The sequence below is a fragment of the Momordica charantia genome (assembly GCF_013281855.1).
Source record: "Momordica charantia cultivar OHB3-1 chromosome 11 unlocalized genomic scaffold, Mcharantia_2.0 BLBB01000011.1, whole genome shotgun sequence".
NCBI classification, from domain to species: domain Eukaryota; kingdom Viridiplantae; phylum Streptophyta; class Magnoliopsida; order Cucurbitales; family Cucurbitaceae; genus Momordica; species Momordica charantia.
Genome location: NW_028275159.1, coordinates 7,105,057 through 7,128,732, shown reverse-complemented (window position 1 = coordinate 7,128,732; position 23,676 = coordinate 7,105,057). Strand labels below are relative to the sequence as shown.

Below are 23,676 nucleotides of genomic sequence, written 5' to 3'. Positions count from 1 at the left end.
TGGGGAAAAACAGAAATCAGTGATCATTTATTAGACTATTTTGGAGGGGAAAGACCAAAAGCATATTAATTGTTGTTAAGTACAAAAACACCACTGCATGATTTCTTTCTATAAGTACTTATAAATACATCTATAAAAGAGGTCATAAAAGCACATCCAATACATTCACCAAACCAGAGTGATAGTCGGCATTCTACGCAATCAGGTGAAGCGCATAAAGCATCTGCATCCAACAAGATAAACCAAATCAAATACCCAGGTTGAACTCAATTCACCAAATCACCTCATCATGCAAAGGGGAACCTATCCTAATGCAGGATCAAATTAATAACATCAACAGCAAGAAAACAAAACAAAATGACATACCATCTGAAAACATAACACGTTAAAAGTACAAATATAAACTTTTTCATAGCTATCAAAAGTTGCAAATCAAACATAAAATTCAAGACACCAATCAATTTCAATCACGTCCATTGACCATAGACTATTTATTATCAATTTAAGAAAGAATATACCGCATGAAGTAAAAACTTCGAAAGAAAAACAAGACTTTTTTTGAGTTTCGCTTTATGCCATGAGGAGTAAACCCTGCCAAGAAGAATACTATAGTATTACACAAATGCAAATAGGATAGCCCAAATGCAAGTCCTCCCCCATATTCAATCTCAAAGACAGTGAAAGCCATCGACCAAAAAAGGGCAGGAAGGAGACAGGAAAAGGAAAACTAATGGGAAGAAGAGAGAAGAAAGAAAGGATGCCGTAGACAGCAATGGACCAAAGGGGGCAAAGAGTATGAGGACTGAATGGAATTTGGCAGATGAAACTGAGAACACTAGTGATATTCAATGTTGCAACTAAAGAGATGATTTTCTAAAGGAGAAGAAATTAATATTTCATCCATCAACAAGGTGGGTGAAAAATCAGTATTTTCTAAAAATGCCACTCACCACGGTTATTATAACCAATTAAACCACCTATATTCTTTGATGACCTGAAGCTTGAACTTTAGAGATTGAAATCTTTTCCAACTCCAAAGAATCACAATATATAGACTAAAAATTAATTAAGAACTTAGAATAAATAAGTTTTTTTTATAAGAAACAATTTCATTGATGGATGAAATTACAAAGAGAGGGGCGAACCCACCAAAAACCAAAAGAGTTGTAGAAAACTTCTCCAATTGGTTAATAAAGAGTTCAAACTATAAGAATGAAAATAGTGGGATGATCTGCACCAAGACATAGCATGAAAAGTACTATTATCAAAAAGAGTGATGAAAGGCAGATCTTTGTTTAGGAATAGTCGATGGTTCCTTTCATTCCAAAAAATCCAAAGAAAAGCTCGAATGAAGTGCTTCCACATAATCTCTTTAGCTTTCTTGAAAGGGTGACCCACAAGTACTAATGAAAGCAAATCTTGTACGTCAAAAGGGAGGGCAACAGTCCAATCAAAAGCATGGAGAATCAAATTCCAAAAATCCATGGCCATGGAGCATGTGTGAAAAAGGTGGGAGGGCGAAACTTAGAATAAATAAGTTAACATAAAAGATGTTACATCCAATCTCCTTTTATTGTCACATTCAAAAGTAACTAAAATTAGTTAAGTAAACTACTAGGCAGATACCATCAATAAGTTCCCAGCGGCATCTCTTAAGTTATCAACTCTATTACAAGGAATACTTACCTACTGACAATATTTTGATATCTTAGTACCTTATAACATAACTACGCCAAAATTACAAACACAGAAGAATGAAATACCGAGCATAAGAAGACAAAGAAAAACAAACCACACTGGAATGAAAAGACGGAATGAAAAGACGCATTAAAAACATTGAAATGAGGAAGTCTGCAACAAAGAAGATTACCACTGGGTAAAGGAATGTTCTCAAAACAACAGATGACAAAGGAACATAGAGAAGCCAAGGAATAAACAACAGCACCAAAGTCAGGGAAAAGAGACAAGTGAGCTGTCCCTCTACCCATTTGCCTAAGTTAATAGGCTCGTGGTGGAATGCAATATAGTTCTGAAAATAAAAATATATATCCAAGTTGACAAATAAATAGATCATCAAATTGAAGCACGCGGTAACAAAAAAAATACTGCAGATCAATAAGACAGGGCACTAAAAGCACAATTGTACTACTGAGAAAAATGTCATATCATCATGACCATACCATGCCTCCAAAAACAACTGGACTACAAAAAAGAAACAATTATCTCCTGAAAAATATGACCCAACACATTTACACTAAAATCCAATATCTTTAGAACATCAGGCATTAAGAAACAAAGATAATGCAACAGCGATGAATAAAAATCGAATGGTGCCAATGGAACAAACAACACGAAAAGCCGGCCATAAATCATATCCACAAACAATAAAATTCGCTACTATGTACACCAGCAAGAGCAATAGCACAAATGCCAAATACTTAAAAAAAAAACAAAACAAATACACAGTACTACAATGGATAGGTGAAATAAAATCCAAGGGATGCAACAGAAAAGCAGAGAACATAAAGTTACTACCATCAAATAGTGATCAAAGAAACGAATCAGCATGACAAACGGGAACAAAATGGTTAATGCAACAGCAGTGAGCATAAAAGACATGATTAAAAATTACCTCAATAAAAAGGTGGCACATTAGGGTACATGCCCCCAGGCGGTACTCGAGGCGCTGGTGATGTACCTGTCTGTTGGTGCTGATTCGGATAACCAGATGACGATAAACTATATGGCAAACTATCTGAATAACCATTTGAAGGCATTCCAGCAGAATTAGGGGGCAACCGGTACAAACCAGATCCTGTTCCAGCTGCAGCACCACCCAATCCGCCAGCTGTGCCAGCGCCCAAACCAGAAAAGCTAGATGGTCCAGGACCGCCATATCCACCACTGTAAGGCCCGCCAAGTCCACCACCATACCCGCCAGTACCATTCAGAGAATTTTGTGCCTGGTTACTCATAGAGGGCAAGCCTGGACCAGCCAACGACGAATTGAGCGGATTATGACCAAGCTGTGGTGGACCATGGAGACCTCCCGTAAACCCACCGTACGACCCAATACCGCCAGGTCCCCCATAGTGTCCACCCATCGAACCAGGCATCGGAGCCTGCGAAGGCATACCCACCCCATCTCCATGCGCACTACCCTGACTACCTACTGAGGCCTGAGCACCATCAGGCCCAGCACCCCCAGGTTTTCCCTTCTTTCCATCGTTGGCGAATTTACAGCTTACCTGCCGCCCTTCTATTGTCTTGATCGGATCCACCAACGCTGCTTGTGCACCCTCCGGCTTCTTGTACACAAACAATGCATAACCCCTACACTTCCCCGTCTGTTTATCGAACCCCAAAGGCCCTTCCTCAATCTCCCCGTACAGACCAAAGTGTGCAAGCAATTTATCAGCAGCCATATCAATCGGAACATTTGCCACGTAAATTTTCCTCATCGACACATCCGCAGCATTCGAGTTAGACCCAGTATTACCCGCGGCCGCCAGTTGAGTCACAGTGACACGCCCGTCAATCGTTTTGCTCGGCTCTTTCAAAGCCAATAGAGCACCATCAACATGCTTAAACGTAACAAATCCATATCCTTTGGACTTCCCCGTGGCTTTATCTAAGATAACGACGGCTTCTTCAAGTTCACCATAAGCGGAGAAGAGCGTTCGAAGGCCTTCGGTTGAAGTATCCCAACCAAGCCCGCGAATAAAGAGCTTACGCTGAGAAACATCAGGATCAGCAACAGAACGTACAGCGTCGAGCACGTCGGAATGGCGGGAAACCGCGTCTTGGAGAATGTCGATGAGCTGATCCGGAGTGAACCGTTCGATGATCTTGCGAGCATCTTCCGGTGAAAGTTTCAAGAATGAGTGATCGGAGTCGGCGAGAAGGACGCCGTTTTCGTCAATCTTTCGCTTCTTGACGACGTCCATGGCCGAGTAGTGGAACCAAGTGGAGGGAAAACAATGAACAAGAAGAGAGCGTAAACCCTAATCCTAACCCCAGACGACGGAGTCGCCAACTGGTAAAACGTTCGACTGTTTTTACGGTCCGATCGACGTTTCTCGGGCTTTTTGGGCCGATGTAAATAATTGGGTAAGGTATACATAGGCCCACTAAAATTATAAAATTTCCATTTATACCCTTAAGGAAAACTATTTATGTCAAACTTGTCCCTAAATTTGTCGATTACGTTTCTGCCCCTGCCTGCTACTGCTTTCAATCCATCAATCCGTATATCACATCTAAATTCTAAACACGTGTAAGAAATTGCAAGAGTGGAAGCATGCAATTATTCAATTATCAACAAAAAAAAAATTAATAACCATTTCAATTATTTGTTAAAAAAAAAAAAAAAAAAATTAAGGGTTACAAATTTTAGAAATAGGGATCGTACATGTGGAATCTAATTCGAAATCATAGGTAAATATGATTTAACAAAAGTGAAAATGCGAGGGAAATATATTTAATAGCCATTTCAATTATCTGTTAAAAAAATAAAAAAAAAATTAAGGGAAAAGTTTTAAAAATAGGGCACATCATGTGAAATCTAGTTATAACAAAAGTGAAAATACAAGAGAAATATATATATGCCAAAGCGAGCATGGTTTAAAAACAAAGTAAAATATACATGTATTTTTTTATTATTATTATTGTATAGTTGAGATGCATCAACTAGTCTATAATCTATCAATTTTACATATTGATAATTATTTTAGTGCAACAAATATAGAAATGGGGCTTGAACTTACAGTCTCTAAAAGATAAGATGTCTTTTAAGCTCACGTTTGCTCCCACGTTGGCACTTTGACATCGTAGTATTGAACCTTTAGAACTTCCATTCCAATGCCATGTTCGTCTTTAATGGTAATACTACAATGATGACATGTTAAACTCCCAACCACGTTGAAACATTATTTATATAAATGTTAAATGTTTCGATGTTTCACTGTGGTATTCAAGTTTTTAGTATTGAGGTGTATTTTAATTATTCATTTGACTTAGTAAATACTAACAAACATGGTACTAAGTTAGTATTTTTTTAACATAATAAATATTTGGTGTGGATATTTAAACTTCCAACGGTACAAAATTAAAAAATAAAAAACTTTATTCTCAAATTCACATGTATTAAATTCGTGATTTGGATTCACGACTGATCGAATATTCATGTCTTAACTAATTCAGTTATCCATTATATTTTTTTTTTTATTAAAATGAGAAATTTATAAATTTATTGACCGAAATACACAAAAGTGTAAATGACTAACAAATTACCCCAAATATAGGACACCATAATACCACACTCTACAATTTCGGTAAATGTAACAGAATTTGTAATATTCCCATATTATTCTCAACGAACTGTATTCAAAAGGGTTTTGTTCCACTACGGAGGCGGTGACGAAAGAATCTGACAGTCCAACCACATCTGGTCGCCCGTCAGTTTGACCAAAATAATTGGCTACGGGAAGAGCATTTTTAATATTAAGTTAATAATAAATAAATGTACGAATATTAATGCGCGCATTCAAAAAGGAAAGAGAGAAAATAACGGGATTCATTTAGTATTTATTATATAATTACGAGTTTTCCACTTTATGGCTATTTTTGTTGGAGTCCAAAATCTTTGGAAAATAAAATTGTAAGTACCGTATCTTATAATTAAAAAATATATATTATAACATCTCATGTGTATTCCACTATGTTATTTATTTTCTAACACGGAAAAAATACTATGTTATATTCTTTTATAATACAAAATAAATAAGGCTATATTATTGTTAATACCAACACCCTCAAAAGAGAAACAATGACAATGTATTAACAAACAACGTGGACATGAACATAGTTTACGATCAAGACATTTTTTATCCATCTAAATATTTGTTGGAAGTTTGAATCTTTTCGTATTTGTTGCACTAAAAAAATATTTTTTTTTAATCACTTCTATTGATAATATACACTCAAATTTATGAAAATACGTGTAAATAATATTCAAACTTATTCAGATTCATATAGTGAACTATAGCTTTGTAAGTTATTTATTTATAATAGCACGTTATAATTTAGTTGTTTATATATAAGTTTTTTTGAAAAATCACGCCAACCGGTGGGAATCAGTTGCTGGATGATTATTTATATACATCACTGAGATTTTATGAATTGCACAAGAAATTTGAACCAAGTAGAAATCGGTGGTTTCTCTTTGTTTTATCAAGGTTACAAACAAATCAACTAGCACATACAATCGCACATTTCTCGGATCAAAATAATTGATGGTATAGTTTGGGACATTACTTTTGTAGAAACGTAACTTTTTAATCTAGCCGAAAATGAGTATTATTGACGAAGTTATTTTCGTTTAAAAAAGTAACAATAAATAACAAAAAATACAACTTTTGATTAATAACAATCCTAGCCTTAATTTTCAACCAATATGCCATAAACTCTAATGTCATCTTAAAAAATATATATATATCCAAACGAATCAACCTTTAAACACAACCTTTTTTCTTTTCTTTTGAAAAAAGTAGAGATCATATACATATAGATATTTTGGAGTTCAAAATAAAGTGAGGATGACAAGCATAATAATAAATGAAATAAAACCTTTGAAAATTGTTCAAAAACTGAATTAGAGGACGATCAAAAGCCACATCCGAATACAAACACCCCAATCGGATAATCACAAACCCAAAAAGGGAAATAATAAAACGAACAAAAGAAACATCTGCAAAAATGGGCTGTCCAAAGCTTATGGATTTGATGAAATCATTACAAAATTTAACAATATAGAGTTGTGGATGCTGCCTCCCCTGCAATGAATTCCAGTTGTGAAAGAAATCTAGAGGGGGGTTTGTAAAAATAACCCAAAAAAATGGACAGGGCAAAGTGGGTCTATTGATGATATTGGGGGATGAGAAAAAAAACTCAAAAATGGGGGAAAGCCCGAGTGGCGAGAGAGAGAGAAAAAGGGCGAGAAGAAACGGTTTTGGTGAGAGAAAAGGCGAGTACTTGTAGATGGGTATGCCATTTGTTGTACTTGGGGGTACTGTTCCGTTTCTCAAAGATATCTTGCGTTCTTGGCTTGGTGACCAACCGTGAAGAAGCTACTGTTGCTGGTGATGATTCGCTGCGGAAAAGCTGTTCCGATTCTCATTCTCCCTCAGATTTCTTCCATACCTATTACCATTCCGCAATCTCTTAACCCTAATCCGTTTCCTGGTTTTTTATTCCATTTGCATGTTGGTGGCAAATGCGCACTGCGTTGATGGGTTTTTGTTTGTGGGTTTGTTGTTGTTGTTGTTGTTGTTTTAATTTAGCTGGAAATGAATGAATGTGGTTTCCGCGTGCTGTGTGACGGAGTTGGATGCGTTTCGAGATGGAAGGAGGGAGAGAGGCGATGTTCTTGCGGTTTCTGACAATTGGCCTTATGGGATTTCTGCAAATAGGTATGAAAAAGGTTTTCTAATTTTTGTTTTCTTCTTCTCTTTTGTCGGATTTCTGGAAACTGGTAATGTAGTTGCGCGATTTCTGGGTAACTTGTTCGGATTTAGATATAGAGATTGCCACAAGGACCTATTGGAAATGGGAAGCTAATGCATGTTTATTTCGTCTTACATTCTATTCTATTTGGCATCTGCAATGCCGAGTGTCGAAGAATGTAGGCTATCGACAGAAACTACTTCAAGGGTTCGAGCAACCGCCTATTCTTCTTATTTTTGTTTTTTTTCCCCCACGTCTTCTGCTTTTGACCCCAGGGAAGATATGGCCTTTATGTTCTTTCTATTGGAGTTGATTTAAGTAAAAATTTTTATTTTTCTAAATGTTCGAAATTCAGGTTTGATTTCTTGTGCTACAGGTCCTTCCTTCTGAAATAGTGTATGCGCGGGGTGGATAAGTGAGGGTTGGTAGCTTAAGAAGGATTCTGATCCATACTTATGGATTTCCAGGACGACGACTTTGAGGGATCTGCAAATGAACACATTATTTTTAAGGAGGTTTTCTTTGGGAATAGCTCTAGCCATTTTAATAAGAAGTGTCCTTGTAAGGCATTTAGTTACGAACATGAATCCTGTAAGATTAATGATGCATCTTTATGCTCAAGTAGTAAATTCTCAACAGTGTGTAGCCATTCATACTCAAGAAATATAAAGCCCGATGAATGTTACAGTGCTATTGAAAATAATAGAAGTGGTTCTGTACGAAACAGTTTGCAATGCAAATGCACTTCAGTGGAAGACAAAAATGAGAATGCAAGTGTAAAGCGAATAAAACTTTCAACTGATGAAGATGAACCTTCGGATTCTATACCTGATCTAGGTAAAGTTATGAACTCATCAGAAATAATAAGAGAACCTGCTTCTGCGGGTTGCTGTCCAGCCGAGGACTGTGATTGTGAATCATTCACTTTCCACATTGTAGAATCATCTAGCCAGGGTATCATATCAAGTTGCTATTTGTTAAAGAACCTTGTAGAAATGGACAGTAATGTGGGTGATCCTCATGTATCAAAATGCACAACGTTAAATTTAGAAGGTAATGATGAATCCAATATGGTTGTTAATAAAGTTGGTGCTTCATCTGTTTCCCAAGAGAGCTCCATGACCAGGCTGTTGGTAGCAAGTCCTTCTGTCACACTTGATGAGAAGTTTGGATCTCCATTACATCTGGATGTAGGACAAACGAGATTTCAATGTCCAGAACTGGACACTTCCTTGAAGACAGATTTGGTAAGGGATCCCCGTCCTCTTCTCCACTATCATGTTGTTCACTTATTTATTGCAGCCGGATGGTCTATTGAAAGACGCAAAAGACCTTGTAGACGCTATTTGGAAACAGTTTATAGATCACCCCAGGGGAGGGTCATTCGTGAATTTTCCAAGGCTTGGAGGATTTGTGGCGAACTCCTATTTGCTAACAGATGTAGTTTTGTAAAGGAAGTTGACAGCAAGGAATGGACTGGCATTCATCAATTCTTATTTGATCTTTCTGACACACTGTTACAGGTTGGGAAGGAAATGAATAATTTAGGAGCTACAACTATGTTGGCACACTGCTGGGTCATTCTAGATCCTTATGTGGTGGTTGTGTTCATTGACAGAAAGATTGGTACACTTAGGAAGGGAGATGTAGTTAGAGCTACCCGTAGTATTGGGATTAATGGGAGCAATAAGACTGATACTTTCGTGACCTTAACAAATGCAGATAGTATGTGCAACACATTTGCCAACAAAAATACATCACCACTCCATGATCATTCACCATCTGCCAAGAGTGCGTTGACAGAGACTGTGTTGAAAGATCTTGATGGGGGCTATTCTGCTTTTGATGAGCAAACCTGTGATACAAGTTTCTCCAATTATTATGGCCATACAGAAGAAGGAACAGTGAACTTTTCTACAAGGGTGTGTGATTATGTCCCCAATGTAGGGACTGGTCCCGATTGCATGGGCAGTCATTGTAATGAACTTGGGAAGAAGATAGACAGCAAGGACTTAGCATCATTACCTGCTTATTTATCAGGTTCCACTTGCAAACATAGATGTTTGCCTGATGGTGTTCCGTCTGGAAATTCAGATAATGTTGTCAGAGTTTCTTGCCCTGTATCTCCTGATCAGGATAGCACTTTGTATTGTTCGGATGAACAGAGCTCTGAAAATCAAGTTGAAAAACCTAATGAAATGGATAAAAATGTACTTATGAGTTCCCTAGGAGAAGAGTTACAAGTGGAAGTCCCCCTTAATGATAAGGTGGAAAACAATCTGGATGAATCTCTGAATGATTGTCAAAACTATACTACAAGCGATGATTTATCTCATTCTTGTGCCTCTGGAGTTGTACAGAAGTCTACACAAAATGAAGAAGAAGGTGGGCTGCTCTTTGCAGCTTCAAAGTTAGAAACAGAGAATAAAGTTTCTGCTGCACATTCTATTTTGAAGAAGAAATGGCGTCGGAAGTGTAAAAGGATATCTGAAATTAATCCTACCGTGCCACCTCAGATTGACATTGTAAATGTGACTCCAGGAAAGAAAACTAAGTTGTGGGATATTGATGGGAATTGTTCTCAGTTGGATATGATAGAAGATCAGAAGTCCCAAATAGCTGATACTAAAAACAAGGACATTCACGAGAAGAGCTTGTCGCTCAGTCCTATGTCATGCTATTCCGAGAGAAAAGGTTCAAAGTTCAAAAAGATTTATGACAGTCTTAGGGGTTCAAAAACCAGAAAGAAGAAATTGGGTGAATGTCAAATTGAGGATGATGACCTATTAGTTTCAGCCATAATTAGAAACAAAGATTTCGGTTCAAGTACTGCTGGTTTTTCCCCTGTAAGAAAATTTTTAAAATCTAGAGCAAAAAGGGACCGCAAAAGTCAAAAGAGTAGTTGTAAGCTACTCTTAAGAAGCTTGGGTAATGGGGAAAAGAGTTATAAAGATGGGAAGTGGTATAACATTGGGGCTAGAACAGTATTGTCATGGTTGCTAGATGCTGGGGTTATATCCTCTAATGATATAATCCAATATCAAAATCCCAAGGATGATAGTGTAGTTAAATATGGTAGGATCACTGGAGATGGCATCATCTGCAATTGCTGCAGCGAGCTACTCACGATTTCTGAATTTAAAAGTCACTCGGGGTTCAAATTTAGTCGCCCTTGTTTGAATCTTTTCTTGGACTCTGGGAAGCCTTTCATGTTATGCCAGCTTCAAGCATGGTCTACGGAGTATAAGACAAGGAGAAGTAGGACTGGAACAGTTCAAGTTGATGAAGATGATCGAAATGATGATTCATGTGGTGTTTGTGGTGACGGGGGAGAGCTAATATGCTGTGATAATTGCCCCTCTACATTCCATCATTCTTGTTTGTCCATTCAGGTTTGTCTCTTCAACGTTTGGTAATTTGATGGTGAATATTCATGTCTTCATACTGCACCCTAGTGTTGTGTAATACTTGTACTGTACTATTAATCAATCTCATTTCTTTTTAACTCCTTTAGGTTTTCTTATGTTCAATATGATTATATTCACTTTTATCTCTCCTTGATTATGTCATAACTTAAAAATTATTCTGCACACTTCTTGAAATTTGTTAGTAGACGGGGTGACAGTTTTGTGGTAAATAGCATTGTATCTAATAGTTGATGCTTTTAATTGCTCTGGGACAGGAAGCATGCTACTGTTGACAACGTGTAGAAAAAAATATACTGATTGGCAGTCCAGTTTATCCTTGTTTTCCTTAGTAACTTCTTTGGGTGTTAAACTTTGTACGTACGGGTTGGCAAACAAATGATATATCATGCTTCTTATTTTCTCCAACGTCTAAAAATCTCATTGTAGCCTTTTTCTTCGTCAAGTGATTGAGTTCGATGGTTTTTTTTTTAAAATTTAATTTAATTAAATTTAATATTGTTATTGCTCAGTTTCCAGTTTTCTATATAATTAAATAAACGTCTCTAATTATTGAACTTTAGGAGCTCCCTGAAGGCAACTGGTATTGCTTAAACTGTACTTGCCGGATTTGTGGTGGTCTGGTGGATTATGAAGAGGCTTCAAGTTCTTCTGATGCACTAAAATGTTCTCAGTGCGAGCAAAAGTGTAATTCCTATGCCTACTCTTGAATTGTTTATTTTATATTTATATTGTTCAAGAATTAAAAAAAAAACTCTGTTATTGCTTAACTGGTTTACTGCATTTGCTATGGCAATAAAATTATTTTCTTTAGATTTCTTAAGGTTTGAAACTTACATGTTGATTTCTACAAGGAAAATATTTCTAGATTTCTTTGAGAAGTCACAAATAATTTTTTATGACTGTGGATGGTTCATTTTTTGAGAGTTGAAATTTCTTTATTGTAGGGTAGAATACATATTGTCTTCTGGTAAAAGGAGGCCGGAGGTATTGCAAGAACCTTACCTTACCCAATTGGCACAAATCAGAGTTAAATACTAACTACATAAAACACTGTTTTTGGAACGCAAACTTGCCTGAGAAAGAATATCATCCCATGACCTGTTAAGGGATCTTTCCTCCTATTTCTCGCTTATGAGACTCCCTTGAAAAACTCTAATTGGATTGAGCCAAAGGGTTTTTGCCTTTTCTTTGAACGGTGACCACACAAATGAACAGAAGAGAATCTCTGACATGGTTTGGGTCACTATAGGCCAACCAAATAAATTTAAAAAGCTTCCTCTATAACTCCTAGGCAACAGGACAGGAGAAGAACAGATGCTTTGAGAATTTCTCATCGCTTCTGCGCATAAAACCAGAACTTGGCAGAAGAATCATTCAACCTATATTTGATCTATCTTTCATGGGTATCCTTGTTGGACTTTCTCATGATTATTAACCTCTCCAAAAGCTGAGGAACAAACAAAGAATTTGATTGCCTTTTGATACTTGCGATTCCAAATCTACTTGAACATAGAAGTATCCTAAGCTTCTATGCCACTATAAAGATTTGAAACCAAAAGTTTTGAGATGAAAGTGCCTCAGCTTTCCCACCTTCAGATTCTCCATTGTCAGAACCCTGTCTTAAGTTATCATTTCCTCTAAAAAGTCCTCATATCTATAGTTAATCACATATCTCAAATGAACTGCAAGAAGCTGCAAAAAGTTGCTGTATGAATTCACCCTATATTTGATATATCTTTCATGGGGATCTGATGTACCTTTTACCATACAAATTGACGTTCAAGGTTATTTGGTTAGAAAAAGGAAATTGAATTTTATATGGACAAGGCCATTGTTTTAAGGCTTATTGAAGACATGATGAAATGGGAATTTATGAATAACTTTGCATAGGGACTCTTTGATCCTCAATTATTAATCTACCGTTTTTTAAGGAAAATTTTTTATCAGTAGGGTGAAATGTACTAATAGGGAGGGCCAAAAGCAGCCTTAGGCCCTTAACCCAAGCCATAAAAAAAAGGGCAGAAATGGCAATAATAGGCGGAATTGAGAAAAAGATATTTCAACGAATTTTAGCCTATCATTATGCCAAACAATTATTTTATTTTATTTTTATAGAATGCTAAGTAATTCATTTAATTTACTTTCAGTAGCACCACTGTAAACTCATAAATGCCAAACTTAGTTTCTTATTGGTAATTGTTATACTAATCGTTGGCATCTTGAGAAGGAATTATTCTTCTGTTTGAGCTCAAGTTATTATGAGGGAGCTCCTTAAAATGGGGTATCCTTCTAACAAATAGTGGTTTAAACAGATCATGGGCGATGCTTGAAGCAAAAAGACATTGATCCTGGAGTAGAATCTCATATTTGGTTTTGTAGTGGCAGCTGTCAGAAGGTATTCTTGCATGAATCTTATGTCCTATTATTTTTATTATAGTGACAAATTTATTGGCTTTGGAAAAAATGGAGTTCATATGCATTTAGATGTAAATTAAAAATAAATAAATTCTCAAACCATGAAAGGGTAAAAATCCCTAATAATGAATTTTCTCAATGCCCAATTTCCTCGTAGATGACATTTCTTCATATTTGGAATTAGTGCCTTGTAAATTGATTTATGCTGGGTGACCTACGTAATGCAGGCATACTGAGCCTTTATTAAAGTGCGTCATGGTTATAACTACCTACCTATTGTTGATCTTGCTGATTCTGATTATTTACATAATGTCATTCACTGATGTCTGCAGGTTTACGCAGGTCTTCAATCACTACTTGGATTGATTAATCAGTTTCCAGATGGATATTCATGGATGCTTCTTAGATGCATTCATAATGACCAGAAAGTTCTATCTACCCAACGCTTAGCTATGATGGCAGAATGCAATTCCAGATTAGTAGTGGCTCTAACTATCATGGAGGAATGCTTTTTGTCCATGGTAGATCCGAGAACAGGAATTGATATGATACCACATCTGGTGTACAGCTGGAAGTTAGTACCCTTTTTTTTTTGTTTCTTTTTCTCTCTTTGATAAGAAATTTACTTTTCATTATCAAGAAGAAAAATACAAGGAAAGAAAATGGGACATCCTCTCAACCTACAAAAAAGGAGGTCACAACAATACCCTCCCAATAGTATTAGTAAAAAAGGAGGGGTAAGACACAAGAATTTTTACCTCAAAGAGCTACATTAAATTTCAGGAACTCCCAAATTCTCTTAAAAAATCTTGCATTTCTTTCCAGCCACAGTTTCCAAAGTGCAGGTTTCACCACATCTTTTGCATTTCATTTTGAATGGAGCTACTGGAATCATTTGAAATAAATCAGATGAGGTCTCAGAATACACCAGCTTAAAACTAAAGCTTCCAGCACTGTTTAATCTCTATAGGAAAATAAAAATTTAGAAAGAGTCTTTGTTGCTCTTGTGGTTTAAAACACTCCAAGAAGGTGAAGGATCATGTCAACCTACCAGGGCAATGCTATATTTATTGAACATGTCCATCCTGCTCCTTCAAAACTGTCATCTATTAAATCGTTCAACAAACATTTATGATTATCAACTCTTCCTATTCTCTGATGCATGTGTAGGTCAAATTTTCCTCGTCTGGACTTTCATGGTTTTTACACAGTGATACTAGAGAAAGATGATGTGCTGCTATGTGTAGCATCTATCAGGTATCCTAAATTCTTCTTTGGTAGTGTTTTAGCTTTAAAATATATTCGTCTTGGCTTGTTAAAGTATTCCTATAAAGTTTGATGCAGTTTTTTACCTCCTCCAAATAGAAATGTTGAACGTACCATGTTATTGTCAACATTTTTGTACATGTTAATATGAATCATTTATTGTAATTTTTATTTTATATATCTAACTCCAGTCACGTATAGAATGGAATGAAGGATTCTCCCAGATTGTCTCACATTATTGTACATGTACATAACACGGAGATAAGACATCTCCTTCCAGAATCTCATATCCTTCTTTTGTATATCCTCTTTGATTAATACTAGTTTTGTTTCTTATATATATAGACAAAGAAAGACATCTCCTTCCAGAGAGCATACTGGATCTGAGAGTATCAAAATTGGATCTTTCATCGTACATAATAGTGTTGAGCTGAAATAAATCATCCTTCACTGCTTCGTATGATCTTTCTTCTGAAACATTCTTTTTATAATAATGTTCTTACAGTTGTTGAAAGAAACTAAAAGTGGTAACTGATACCACGTTTTGATTTGCACTATGAGTTCCTTTAAAGACACAAGTCCTACTTTTAACATAATTCTGTCGTGTTTGGTATGTGATTCTTGTTGACATAGTAATTTTGGAGCTAGCACTTTTTGTTGCTTGCTTGCCATCCATTAGTTTTATATATCTGATTTTGAAGGATATTTGGCAAGTGGAAATATTTATTCTTTGGAGGGTTCTAACTGTTTGTAACGTATTGCAAATATATATGTTGATATTTTCTTTGTTTACTCAAACTTTTGTTGTTGCAGGGTACATGGATCAGAATTAGCTGAGATGCCTCTTATTGCAACTTGCAGTAAATATCGTCGCCAGGGAATGTGTAGGCGTCTGCTGAATGCTATTGAAGAGGTATTTTTCCACGCCTTACATGAAACTCAACATTTGCAACCTTCATTGTAGAAAGGATATGCAACAAAGTGGAAGGAAAAGAGCTACGTAAACGTACCTCACTAGTCAACCTGTGTAGAAGGTTATGAGTCTGGAAAACCAAAGATCATAAACCTTATAGTTTAGATGCATAAACCCCAATTTTAACTACCGAGAGAGAGAGAGAAAGAGGTTTGATGTTACTGAAGTTCTTGGTTTGGAAATTAAGGAAATTTCCACATCTCTGTCATAAAAAGGTGTATTTGTTATTCCTTTTGCACCATCACTATACATCCGAATGGTAGTTTCTTAAAATGGAAAATCAAATGAAAGAAAACAGAAGGGGCCAGCAAAACAGTAGAGCCCAATAAGAGGAGTCAACCAAGACTAGACTAAATTTTAAAAAAGGACTCCTATCCAGAAGAGCAAGTCTTAATGGATAATTACGAAAACTCTTTAGAAGTAGATGCCTTAAGAGATTTGCAGTGAGCAGCAGCGAAAGAATATGCCCCTTATCAAGAAATGGCAGATGAGATAGTATCTCCTCCAACATAAAGCAACAACCTATATTCCGAGCCAAGCAAATGCCAAAATACTTCTGAAGAGTAGTTGTAACATTCTTCTACGACATATTCCCAGTTGCAACGTGTACCTTCTGTTGTCTCAAACTTCACTATCCCTATTTTAACTTCTGAGCCCGGGATTGAATTTGAAGTATCTTCCCATTAACAAGAACCTCAACTGGTTTTGGCACAATGGCAATTGTGTTGCTTTAATAGAGCTCAGTCTTCTCTGGTCACTTAGTTGTTTGAAAGTTCATGTTCATGTTATTGGTAACACTACAATTTTGGATTTTGCTACATGCACATTTTAGTACATGTTAGCCAATGTATATTTTTCTGTCAAAGTCTCGTTTCATCATTACTTTTGTGGATGTTCCAGATGCTACTGTCTTTTAAGGTGAAAAAGCTTGTGATTGCTGCAATTCCTACTCTGGTGGAGACATGGACTGAAGGTTTTGGCTTCATACCTGTGGAAGATGATGAGAAAAAAAGTCTTCACAGGTTCAACTTGATGGTGTTTCCTGGAACGATACTACTAAAAAAAGCCTTGTATTCAAGTGGTCAAAATACAGAGAAGACAGAAGGCAAGTATCATTTGCTCCTAGCACTAGACTCATCTGCTGTGTTAATTAAACTGTATTCATCTGATAAAGTAATTTCATTGATTAAGAAATTTTAGAACAAAAGGATATAACATTGTCTCATTTGAACCGACCAACTAAAGCAGGAACTCAATCGGTAGAAGAATTCGATGCCGAGTCAAAACAACATTGCGACGGGCACTCTTGTCCCGACAAAGCATGTCCTAGAATGGAAATGCAATGTTCGAAATATGAAGAATTGCCAGAACACAATGATCAAAAGACAGGAAATCCAGCTCCAATCAATTCATCGTCACAGTTGGATGAATCAAATGGTGTGGATGATACTCCAGAACAGAAGTCTGTTAAGTCAGTAATACAATCTGATGGAAACTGTTCACTGACAAAGTTGGTGCCACAACTGAAACCAGCACCCAAGAAGGGAAAGAGTTGTTAGAAGTAGACGTTGGTGCGGAATGTGACATCCAGCTTTCAGAAGGAGACTTGTAGAACCTGTACAGCAGCAGTTCAACAGAACCTGTTGTTCTAACTTAGGTAAATGCAGAGGCAGAAATGGAAGTTTAGAGAGGGTGAGTAGGATTAAAGAGGAGTCGTCCGGGGGAAATGAGTTTACAGGACCATTTTTCAAAGCTGTCCCGTGAACATGAATTTCCAACGCTAGTAGGGAATGACCAAGTTTCAGGTTAAAAGATGGTACTTTTTGAAATGTAGGATCCGCAGGTATTATGTGTATGTATGATGAAGCATATCCTTTTGTAGCCTGAAAACAGCTTCATTGTTGAATGAAAAGTTGAAATCTGATCCTATATAAACAAACCTGTTTTTCATGCAGAGAATAATAGGTCTTTTTTCCCCTCCCCTCCAAGAAACAACACTATTGATACTAAGGAGAGATATAAAATGACTTTTATATGTTATGTGCTTCAAATTGATCATTGTTTATTTTTATAGAATGATTCATCTATTAAAATAATTGGAGTTAGTAAATCGTCAAACTTAAAAAAAAAGTCTTTTTTTTTGTTTTTCAAAAAATTTTAAAACTGTGACTAACTTATTAGGATGGGTTGGTCATAAATAAAGGGAGGACAAGAATGGTAAAATTTGTTATTTTACTCCTCTTTAATATAAAAGGGAAGGATTTGAATCTTCGATTCTTGGAGAAATAATGTTTTTTTTTTTTGGGTTTCTTGATAAAAAATCTCTTGTTTTTTTTTCTTCCTAACATTTATGAAATGACCAGATTATTAATGAGTCGAAGTCCATAATATTGTTTAATTTTGCATATTTCTTTCGAGGATAATTACTAAAATAACTCCTAGAAGCAACTATAAATATGAAAAATAAAAGAAAAGTTGAGTTGAAAAACTTTAAAGTTTGGTACAATTAATTAGCTTAAAGAAGAAATTAATTAAATCAACACTTCTTTTGGTTATTTTGCCTTAATAGCTTATTTTTTACTCAAAGAAAAAAGAGAGAGAGAGAGAGAGAGAGAGAGAGAGAGAGAGAGAGAGAGAGAGAGAATGAAATCTGAGCTGAGTGTCCCTACCGGCAACCAAAAACCAGAGAGACTCGGTGTCTCTCTCTGAAACCGCCATTTTCTCCGATCAGCCGATCGAATTTGTGCTCAGAAATGATCCACCATCTCCGTTTTTCTTCCGATTCCATGTAATCTGAACTGAGCTCAATTGGGGACCTCTACGACGCTTTGCTTTACGCCATGCCTTCGTCGCCTAAGGTCTTCCACGCCCGCCACTCGCCTACTTCTCCATTCTACTCCCGCAGATCTTCAGTCCTCCTCTTCTCCTGTATCCTCTTCGGCATTTCTGGGTTCATCTTCGGACTCACCTCGTTTTTATTTACTCGCCCCGGATTTAATTGTTCTATCCGTGAGCCGAGGAGTGTCAAAGTCGTCTGGGAGAGAGCGGGTTCTTCTGGTGGTGTTTTTAGTGGAGGTACTGGAGCAACTGGCGGCGATGAGAAGCGTCATAAAGTGATGGGGTTTGTGGGGATCCAGACCGGGTTTGCATCTGATGGCCGGCGTCGATCTTTGAGGCAGACTTGGTTGCCTTCTGATCGGGAAGGGCTTCAACGGTATCGTTTCTTTCTTTTTCGTGATTCGTGTTCTTAAGCAAGGGTGTTTTGTGAGTGTTGGTTGGCATTTTGAACTAGAATTGGTGGGCTTGCGGCTGATCTGAATCTTGTCGTGACTTAGGCTTCGGATTTTATCTTTACCTATTGATCTTGGTGAATGCTGGTCTATGATTATTTATGCTAGTATTTGTTTTCGCTTGATTTTGGGCAATGGCATTGGAGTGACGTACCCCTGAACATCTATCCTATTTGCTTTCGTGCCCCAAGATTTTTGTTTAACTCTGAATATTCATGCACTTGATATGATGCAACTTCCTGGAATGATATGGTATTTCAGTGGGTTCATAGTTGTGCTTGTAGTAATTTGTAAACTGACATCAGTGGTGGCTCCCAGATTGGAAGAAGCCACTGGCTTGGCTTTCAGATTTATAATTGGAAAGACAAATGACAAGTTGAAAATGTCGGAGCTCAAAAAGGAGGTAGCAGAGTACGATGACTTTTTGCTATTGGATATTGAAGAAGAGTATAGTAGGCTACCTTATAAAACGTTAGTATGGACAAAGTAGTATTGAACAAAAGTTTGATTCCATTTATTTTGGAACTACTAATCTTTTATGCCTAAATTACAGGTTAGCATTCTTTAAAGCTGCATATGCACTATATGATTCTGAGTTTTATGTCAAAGCTGATGATGATATATATTTAAGGCCAGGTGACCATATTTTTTAAATGGATTCATTATTTGTAGATTTCCATGATGTTTTTAGTATTTGATAATGTTGGTTCCATCTTGCTAGATCGCCTTTCGCTTCTACTGGCAAAAGAACGCTCACACCCTCAAACTTACATTGGCTGCATGAAAAAAGGCCCAGTTTTCACAGATTCAAAGTTGAAATGGTCTGTTTATTCTTTTGGACTTTTCTGTTTAACCTTACCAATGTTGTTATGTTCTATATTTCTATATCTGAGGATCAACTCTCTTTCCTGTTGGTATTTGTTAATACATTTCTGTCTTTGGTTTAACTTTAGGGTAACTTTAAATCTTAAGGTTTCAGAAAAGAGGGTAGCATGCCCCGAGTGTGGCCTTGTTGGTTGCGGGTTTGAGGCTTTTGGTGGAATTATAGCTTAGGTCCTAGTTCAAGCCTTAGCCTCTGGGCAGAATTCACTGGTGTTTGGGTGCACGAAATCTCCCCCTTGGAGTGGTTGGGTGGGATCCATACCACAGATATTTAGAGAGAGAGAGAGAGAGAGAGAGAGAGAGAGAGAGTGAGGCATGTGTGTGTATATTTATGTACACATACATACATACCCATGTCACGTCTATTATAATTGATTATAGAAGGACTACAGTTACCGACTAAGTTGGAGTAGGAGCACTGAGAAAAAGTGTGGAATTAAAAAGAACCTAGATTGTATCCAATCTCTAAAGGGAGCATCCTCCTTTTAGTAAGAACACTGTCCCAGTCATTTTGGAATCGGCCATTTTTTTGTGCTAGAAACTTGATAATGGCAGGGGAAGGTTTGTATAATGTCGAGTTCAACTCTAGAATAGGTTTTAGCCTGGCCCCTCCAATATTTTTAAATTTATTTGCTGTAGTCCAACATCATGTCTGACCCTCATCTATACTAGAAACAATGTTCACAATCTTTCTGTTTCATATAGGAAGGTAGTGCCAAAGCCATTTGATTAAGAGGAACTTGTTGTGCATACCTAGATTGTCAAGACCAAGACCACCATGCTGAAAGAGGAGGGAAACAATACTCCAATTTGATCATTAACTAACATTTGAGAGCAGTAGATCAGAACTGCTATAACTTAAAAGCTTTATAAGTAAATTAATAGATTTAAATTTTTTGATACGTATGCTAAAGTTAGCTGTGGCACTACCATAAAACATAGCCAAGAGAGAAATGGGGCATATATACAAGAATTAATATGGGTTATGACACTTCATGAAGTATGCTATCCATCTTACGGATAGATTCCAGTTGAGTTTTGATGATTCCTATTGATTACTTCCCTTTTGTTTGATTAGTAATATGTATGTAGTGTTTTGTTGTTGTAGGTACGAGCCACTGTCTCCTTTGCTCGGAAATGAGTATTTCCTTCATGCCTACGGTCCAATGTATATCCTCTCTGCTGACGTTGTTGCAAGCTTGGTTGCTCTTAAAAATAATAGGCAAGTTTACTTCTTTAAAACTTTTAATCTTGCGTGTACCTTTAAATAATGTGACTACCAATTTTCAATTAAAGATTCTTTGTTTGGTCCTTCTGAGTCTCTGATCCATCTCCAGTATGCATAACTCTCTGAATGTAAAGTTCACCTGTTAGTAGAATTTCTGGTGCTCTTACTTGACATGCAGATATTTGAATCAATTGTTTCCCAAGTTTTATCAACCATACTAGTGTCAAAAATTGATCTTCATGCCTTGATCTCTCTTTTCTCTTTCCCTTGTTCTGTAACAATAAAATTTTTGCCAAATTAAACGTGCATTTTGATAATTTTAGATTTCTAAAAATCAGGCACATGGAAATATTCATGCGTATAGTTGTTGTTGAAAAAGCAACTTATGATATTCAAAAGAGAGTAGATTGAAAGATATGTTTGATTGATTGATACATGAAACAAAAGTCTCTTCTGTTGAATTGTTGTTGGAATCTTTATGAGGTTTATAATATGTTCTATGAAAATTGCAGTTTCCGCATGTTCAGCAATGAGGATGTAACAATTGGTGCTTGGATGCTCGCTATGAATGTTAATCATGAGAACAATAAAGCACTCTGTGCAACAGACTGTACGCCTACATCTATTGCAGTATGGGATATTCCCAAGTGTTCAGGTTGGTATTCTTGTGCTCAAATGTAGTTTTATTTTTGTGAAACAGAACACGAATCTGATATAGTGTAAAGTTACATAGGTTTCAAAGACGCCACACGCTTTTCATGCTCACATCATAATACAATAAAAATATAGAACTCCCGTTAATACAATACACTCCATCCAGGCATCCATACAAGGTATTTGATAAAGAAAAAAAAAAACCTCCCAATTATGATTCCAACTAGCAACTGGAATTCCATGGAACTCCTCATCTAAAGACACCCATGATGAAAAATTAGTTTTAGTACATACTAACACCTCCTACCATTCCTTTGTCACCTTGTCAAACAATCTATATCCCTTTTCAACATATATTCCACAGAAAAATATTTTACAGTATTGACCCACAGCTCCCTTGCTTTTCCTTGGAAGGATTTCCACGTAACAACTGCTTCACGCTCTCTTTCTGAATGATGAAAAACTCATGAAAGTCCTACCAAATTAAGAAAATAATTCTTCAGATTCCTACTGAAAGAAAAAAAAAACAACATAGGGAACAAATTCTCACTATCCATCAAACTCAATGAACAGTGAGAAGGACGTGAGCTTTTCAACAAGGGCATCTTTGCAGCCCTTCCGTTGTATTGAGACTTTCTAAACGAGCCCATTGATCTTTCTTGGACAAGTTCCTTTCCAAATCTTTGAACACGACTTATTAACTTAACACTCAGCACCTTACTATCAGTCCGTCACGATTCAACTTCTGCCCAAATGTAGAATTAATATACATGTTGTCAATTTACTTTCTTTCAATTGACCGTAAATGCTTTAATTTTTTGGTAATTGATTCAATTTCACGAGGATAGAGAACTAGGATTTTCCATTAATTGCAGTTCAGTGTCTTGAGTATTGACTTACGTTAGAGATGTTATATTTCCAAAATTTCAAATTTCTTGAAATTCTTTCACATAGGAAATACTTGTTTGTTATCCTTAATTCAACAATCAAATCTTGGAGGTGGTTTTATACCTCGAAACTTGAAGCACAATTTATCCAGTGACATTTACCTTAGGCTTATTTGCAATGCAATATAAATCATTACACCTTTCAATGAGAACCGTTAGATAGTGAAAATTTTCTAGATGCCTTGATAAAGTAGAAGTAAAATATGATCCTGTAAGATAAATTTTGTTCTTCAGGGCTTTGCAATCCAGAAAAGAGAATGTTGGAACTTCACAATAAAGAAAGCTGTACAAAGACCCCTACTTTACCATCGGATGACTAGACATGATATCCCCATTTTTCTCAAGGGAGTCGAGCTACGTCCTTCAGGTTCAGGGAGTTTTCTGTTTAGTCCCAAGCATATAGCGTCGATTTCACCCCTTTTTACCTTCTGAATATGTATTTTTCGAAAGGATTTCTACACGATTGGTTTCATACTCTTCTTGATTCCAGGGGGGTGGCTTTAGAAATAGAGCAATAGGAAATTGTTTTTGTGATCAGATATTAGTGTCTTTCCCCCAGTTCTCATTCTTTGATATCTAAGGCTTATTTACTTCTGCAGAGTTGTAAATTTGAGCACCTCCCACTCTCTACCTTTTCTTTTCCTTTCTGATCGTGGCTGACATGCTGTGGAATCTAAATATCCTTCAGGCATCCTTCATTCTTTCATTCACTTTGCTCAACTTTCTGAAACTAATTATTTTATTCACTTTCAAAGAAGTAAATTGAAGTTTCCAATTCAACTGGAAACACTTCTACATAGAATTAGATACAGAATATGTACGGTTATGATGGAGGAGAAGGTTTTATTCCATCTCCTTTCATGATAAAGGGGCGTTTATGTGACGGGTAGCTTTTTGTGATCTTATGGAACACTTGGCTCGAGAGAAATAGGAGAGTCTTTAGTGACAAGTAAAGTTCTTGTGAGGAGGTTTGGAATTTAGCTGAGTTCTTCCTCCCTCCATTGTCAAGAGAGGAAGAACATTTTGCTTGAAAGCAATCAATATCTTAATGGATTTGAAAATCATTTGTGTCATAATTTAATGGAGAGTG

General features: G+C 36.5%; 3 protein-coding genes across 5 annotated transcripts; 2 read left to right on the top strand and 1 right to left on the bottom strand.

Annotated features, from left to right (window-relative positions):
- Positions 1-4,059, bottom strand: LOC111013083 (UBP1-associated protein 2C). 3 transcript variants are annotated; one of them, XM_088119695.1, is made up of 2 exons: positions 2,633-4,059; positions 1-308 (listed from the first exon to the last, which is right to left on the bottom strand). In XM_088119695.1, exon 1 carries the CDS (start codon positions 3,945-3,947, stop codon positions 2,634-2,636), a length of 1,314 nt encoding a protein of 437 aa, XP_087975821.1. In that variant the 5' UTR covers positions 3,948-4,059; the 3' UTR covers positions 1-308; position 2,633. The 3 variants fall into 3 exon arrangements, with proteins under 3 accessions (XP_087975821.1, XP_087975820.1, XP_022143148.1); XM_088119694.1 differs by having other exon boundaries at positions 1-303; XM_022287456.2 differs by having other exon boundaries at positions 1-223; positions 2,633-4,057.
- Positions 4,060-6,760: 2,701 nt separating this feature from the next.
- On the top strand, positions 6,761-17,620 carry ROS4 (Acyl-CoA N-acyltransferase with RING/FYVE/PHD-type zinc finger protein). The gene is given in 10 exon segments (XM_022287525.2): positions 6,761-7,469; positions 7,880-10,895; positions 11,492-11,615; positions 13,244-13,326; positions 13,679-13,920; positions 14,517-14,603; positions 15,426-15,525; positions 16,486-16,690; positions 16,834-17,082; positions 17,085-17,620. Coding segments are annotated over 9 exon segments (4,140 nt in total). The 5' UTR covers positions 6,761-7,469; positions 7,880-7,958; the 3' UTR covers positions 17,198-17,620.
- A 548-nt stretch (positions 17,621-18,168) lies between these two features.
- Positions 18,169-23,180, top strand: LOC111008938 (Galactosyltransferase family protein). Its single transcript, XM_022281821.2, has 7 exons — positions 18,169-18,799; positions 19,194-19,346; positions 19,429-19,511; positions 19,597-19,696; positions 20,866-20,979; positions 21,498-21,640; positions 22,821-23,180. The coding sequence occupies exons 1-7, from the start codon at positions 18,426-18,428 to the stop codon at positions 22,904-22,906; spliced, it is 1,053 nt and encodes a 350-aa protein (XP_022137513.1). The 5' UTR covers positions 18,169-18,425; the 3' UTR covers positions 22,907-23,180.
- Positions 23,181-23,676: the final 496 nt, after the last annotated feature.

What these genes read in the sequence shown, in the direction of transcription:
- LOC111013083 (XM_088119695.1), bottom strand. Translation starts at nt 3,947, where the DNA reads ATGGACGTCGTCAAGAAGCGAAAGATTGACGAAAACGGCGTCCTTCTC.
- LOC111008938 (XM_022281821.2), top strand. Translation starts at nt 18,426, where the DNA reads ATGCCTTCGTCGCCTAAGGTCTTCCACGCCCGCCACTCGCCTACTTCT. An exon ending in AGTAGGCTACCTTATAAAAC is followed by an intron (nt 19,347 to 19,428) that starts GTTAGTATGGAC and finishes CCTAAATTACAG; the next exon opens with GTTAGCATTCTTTAAAGCTG. An exon ending in ACAGATTCAAAGTTGAAATG is followed by an intron (nt 19,697 to 20,865) that starts GTCTGTTTATTC and finishes TTGTTGTTGTAG; the next exon opens with GTACGAGCCACTGTCTCCTT.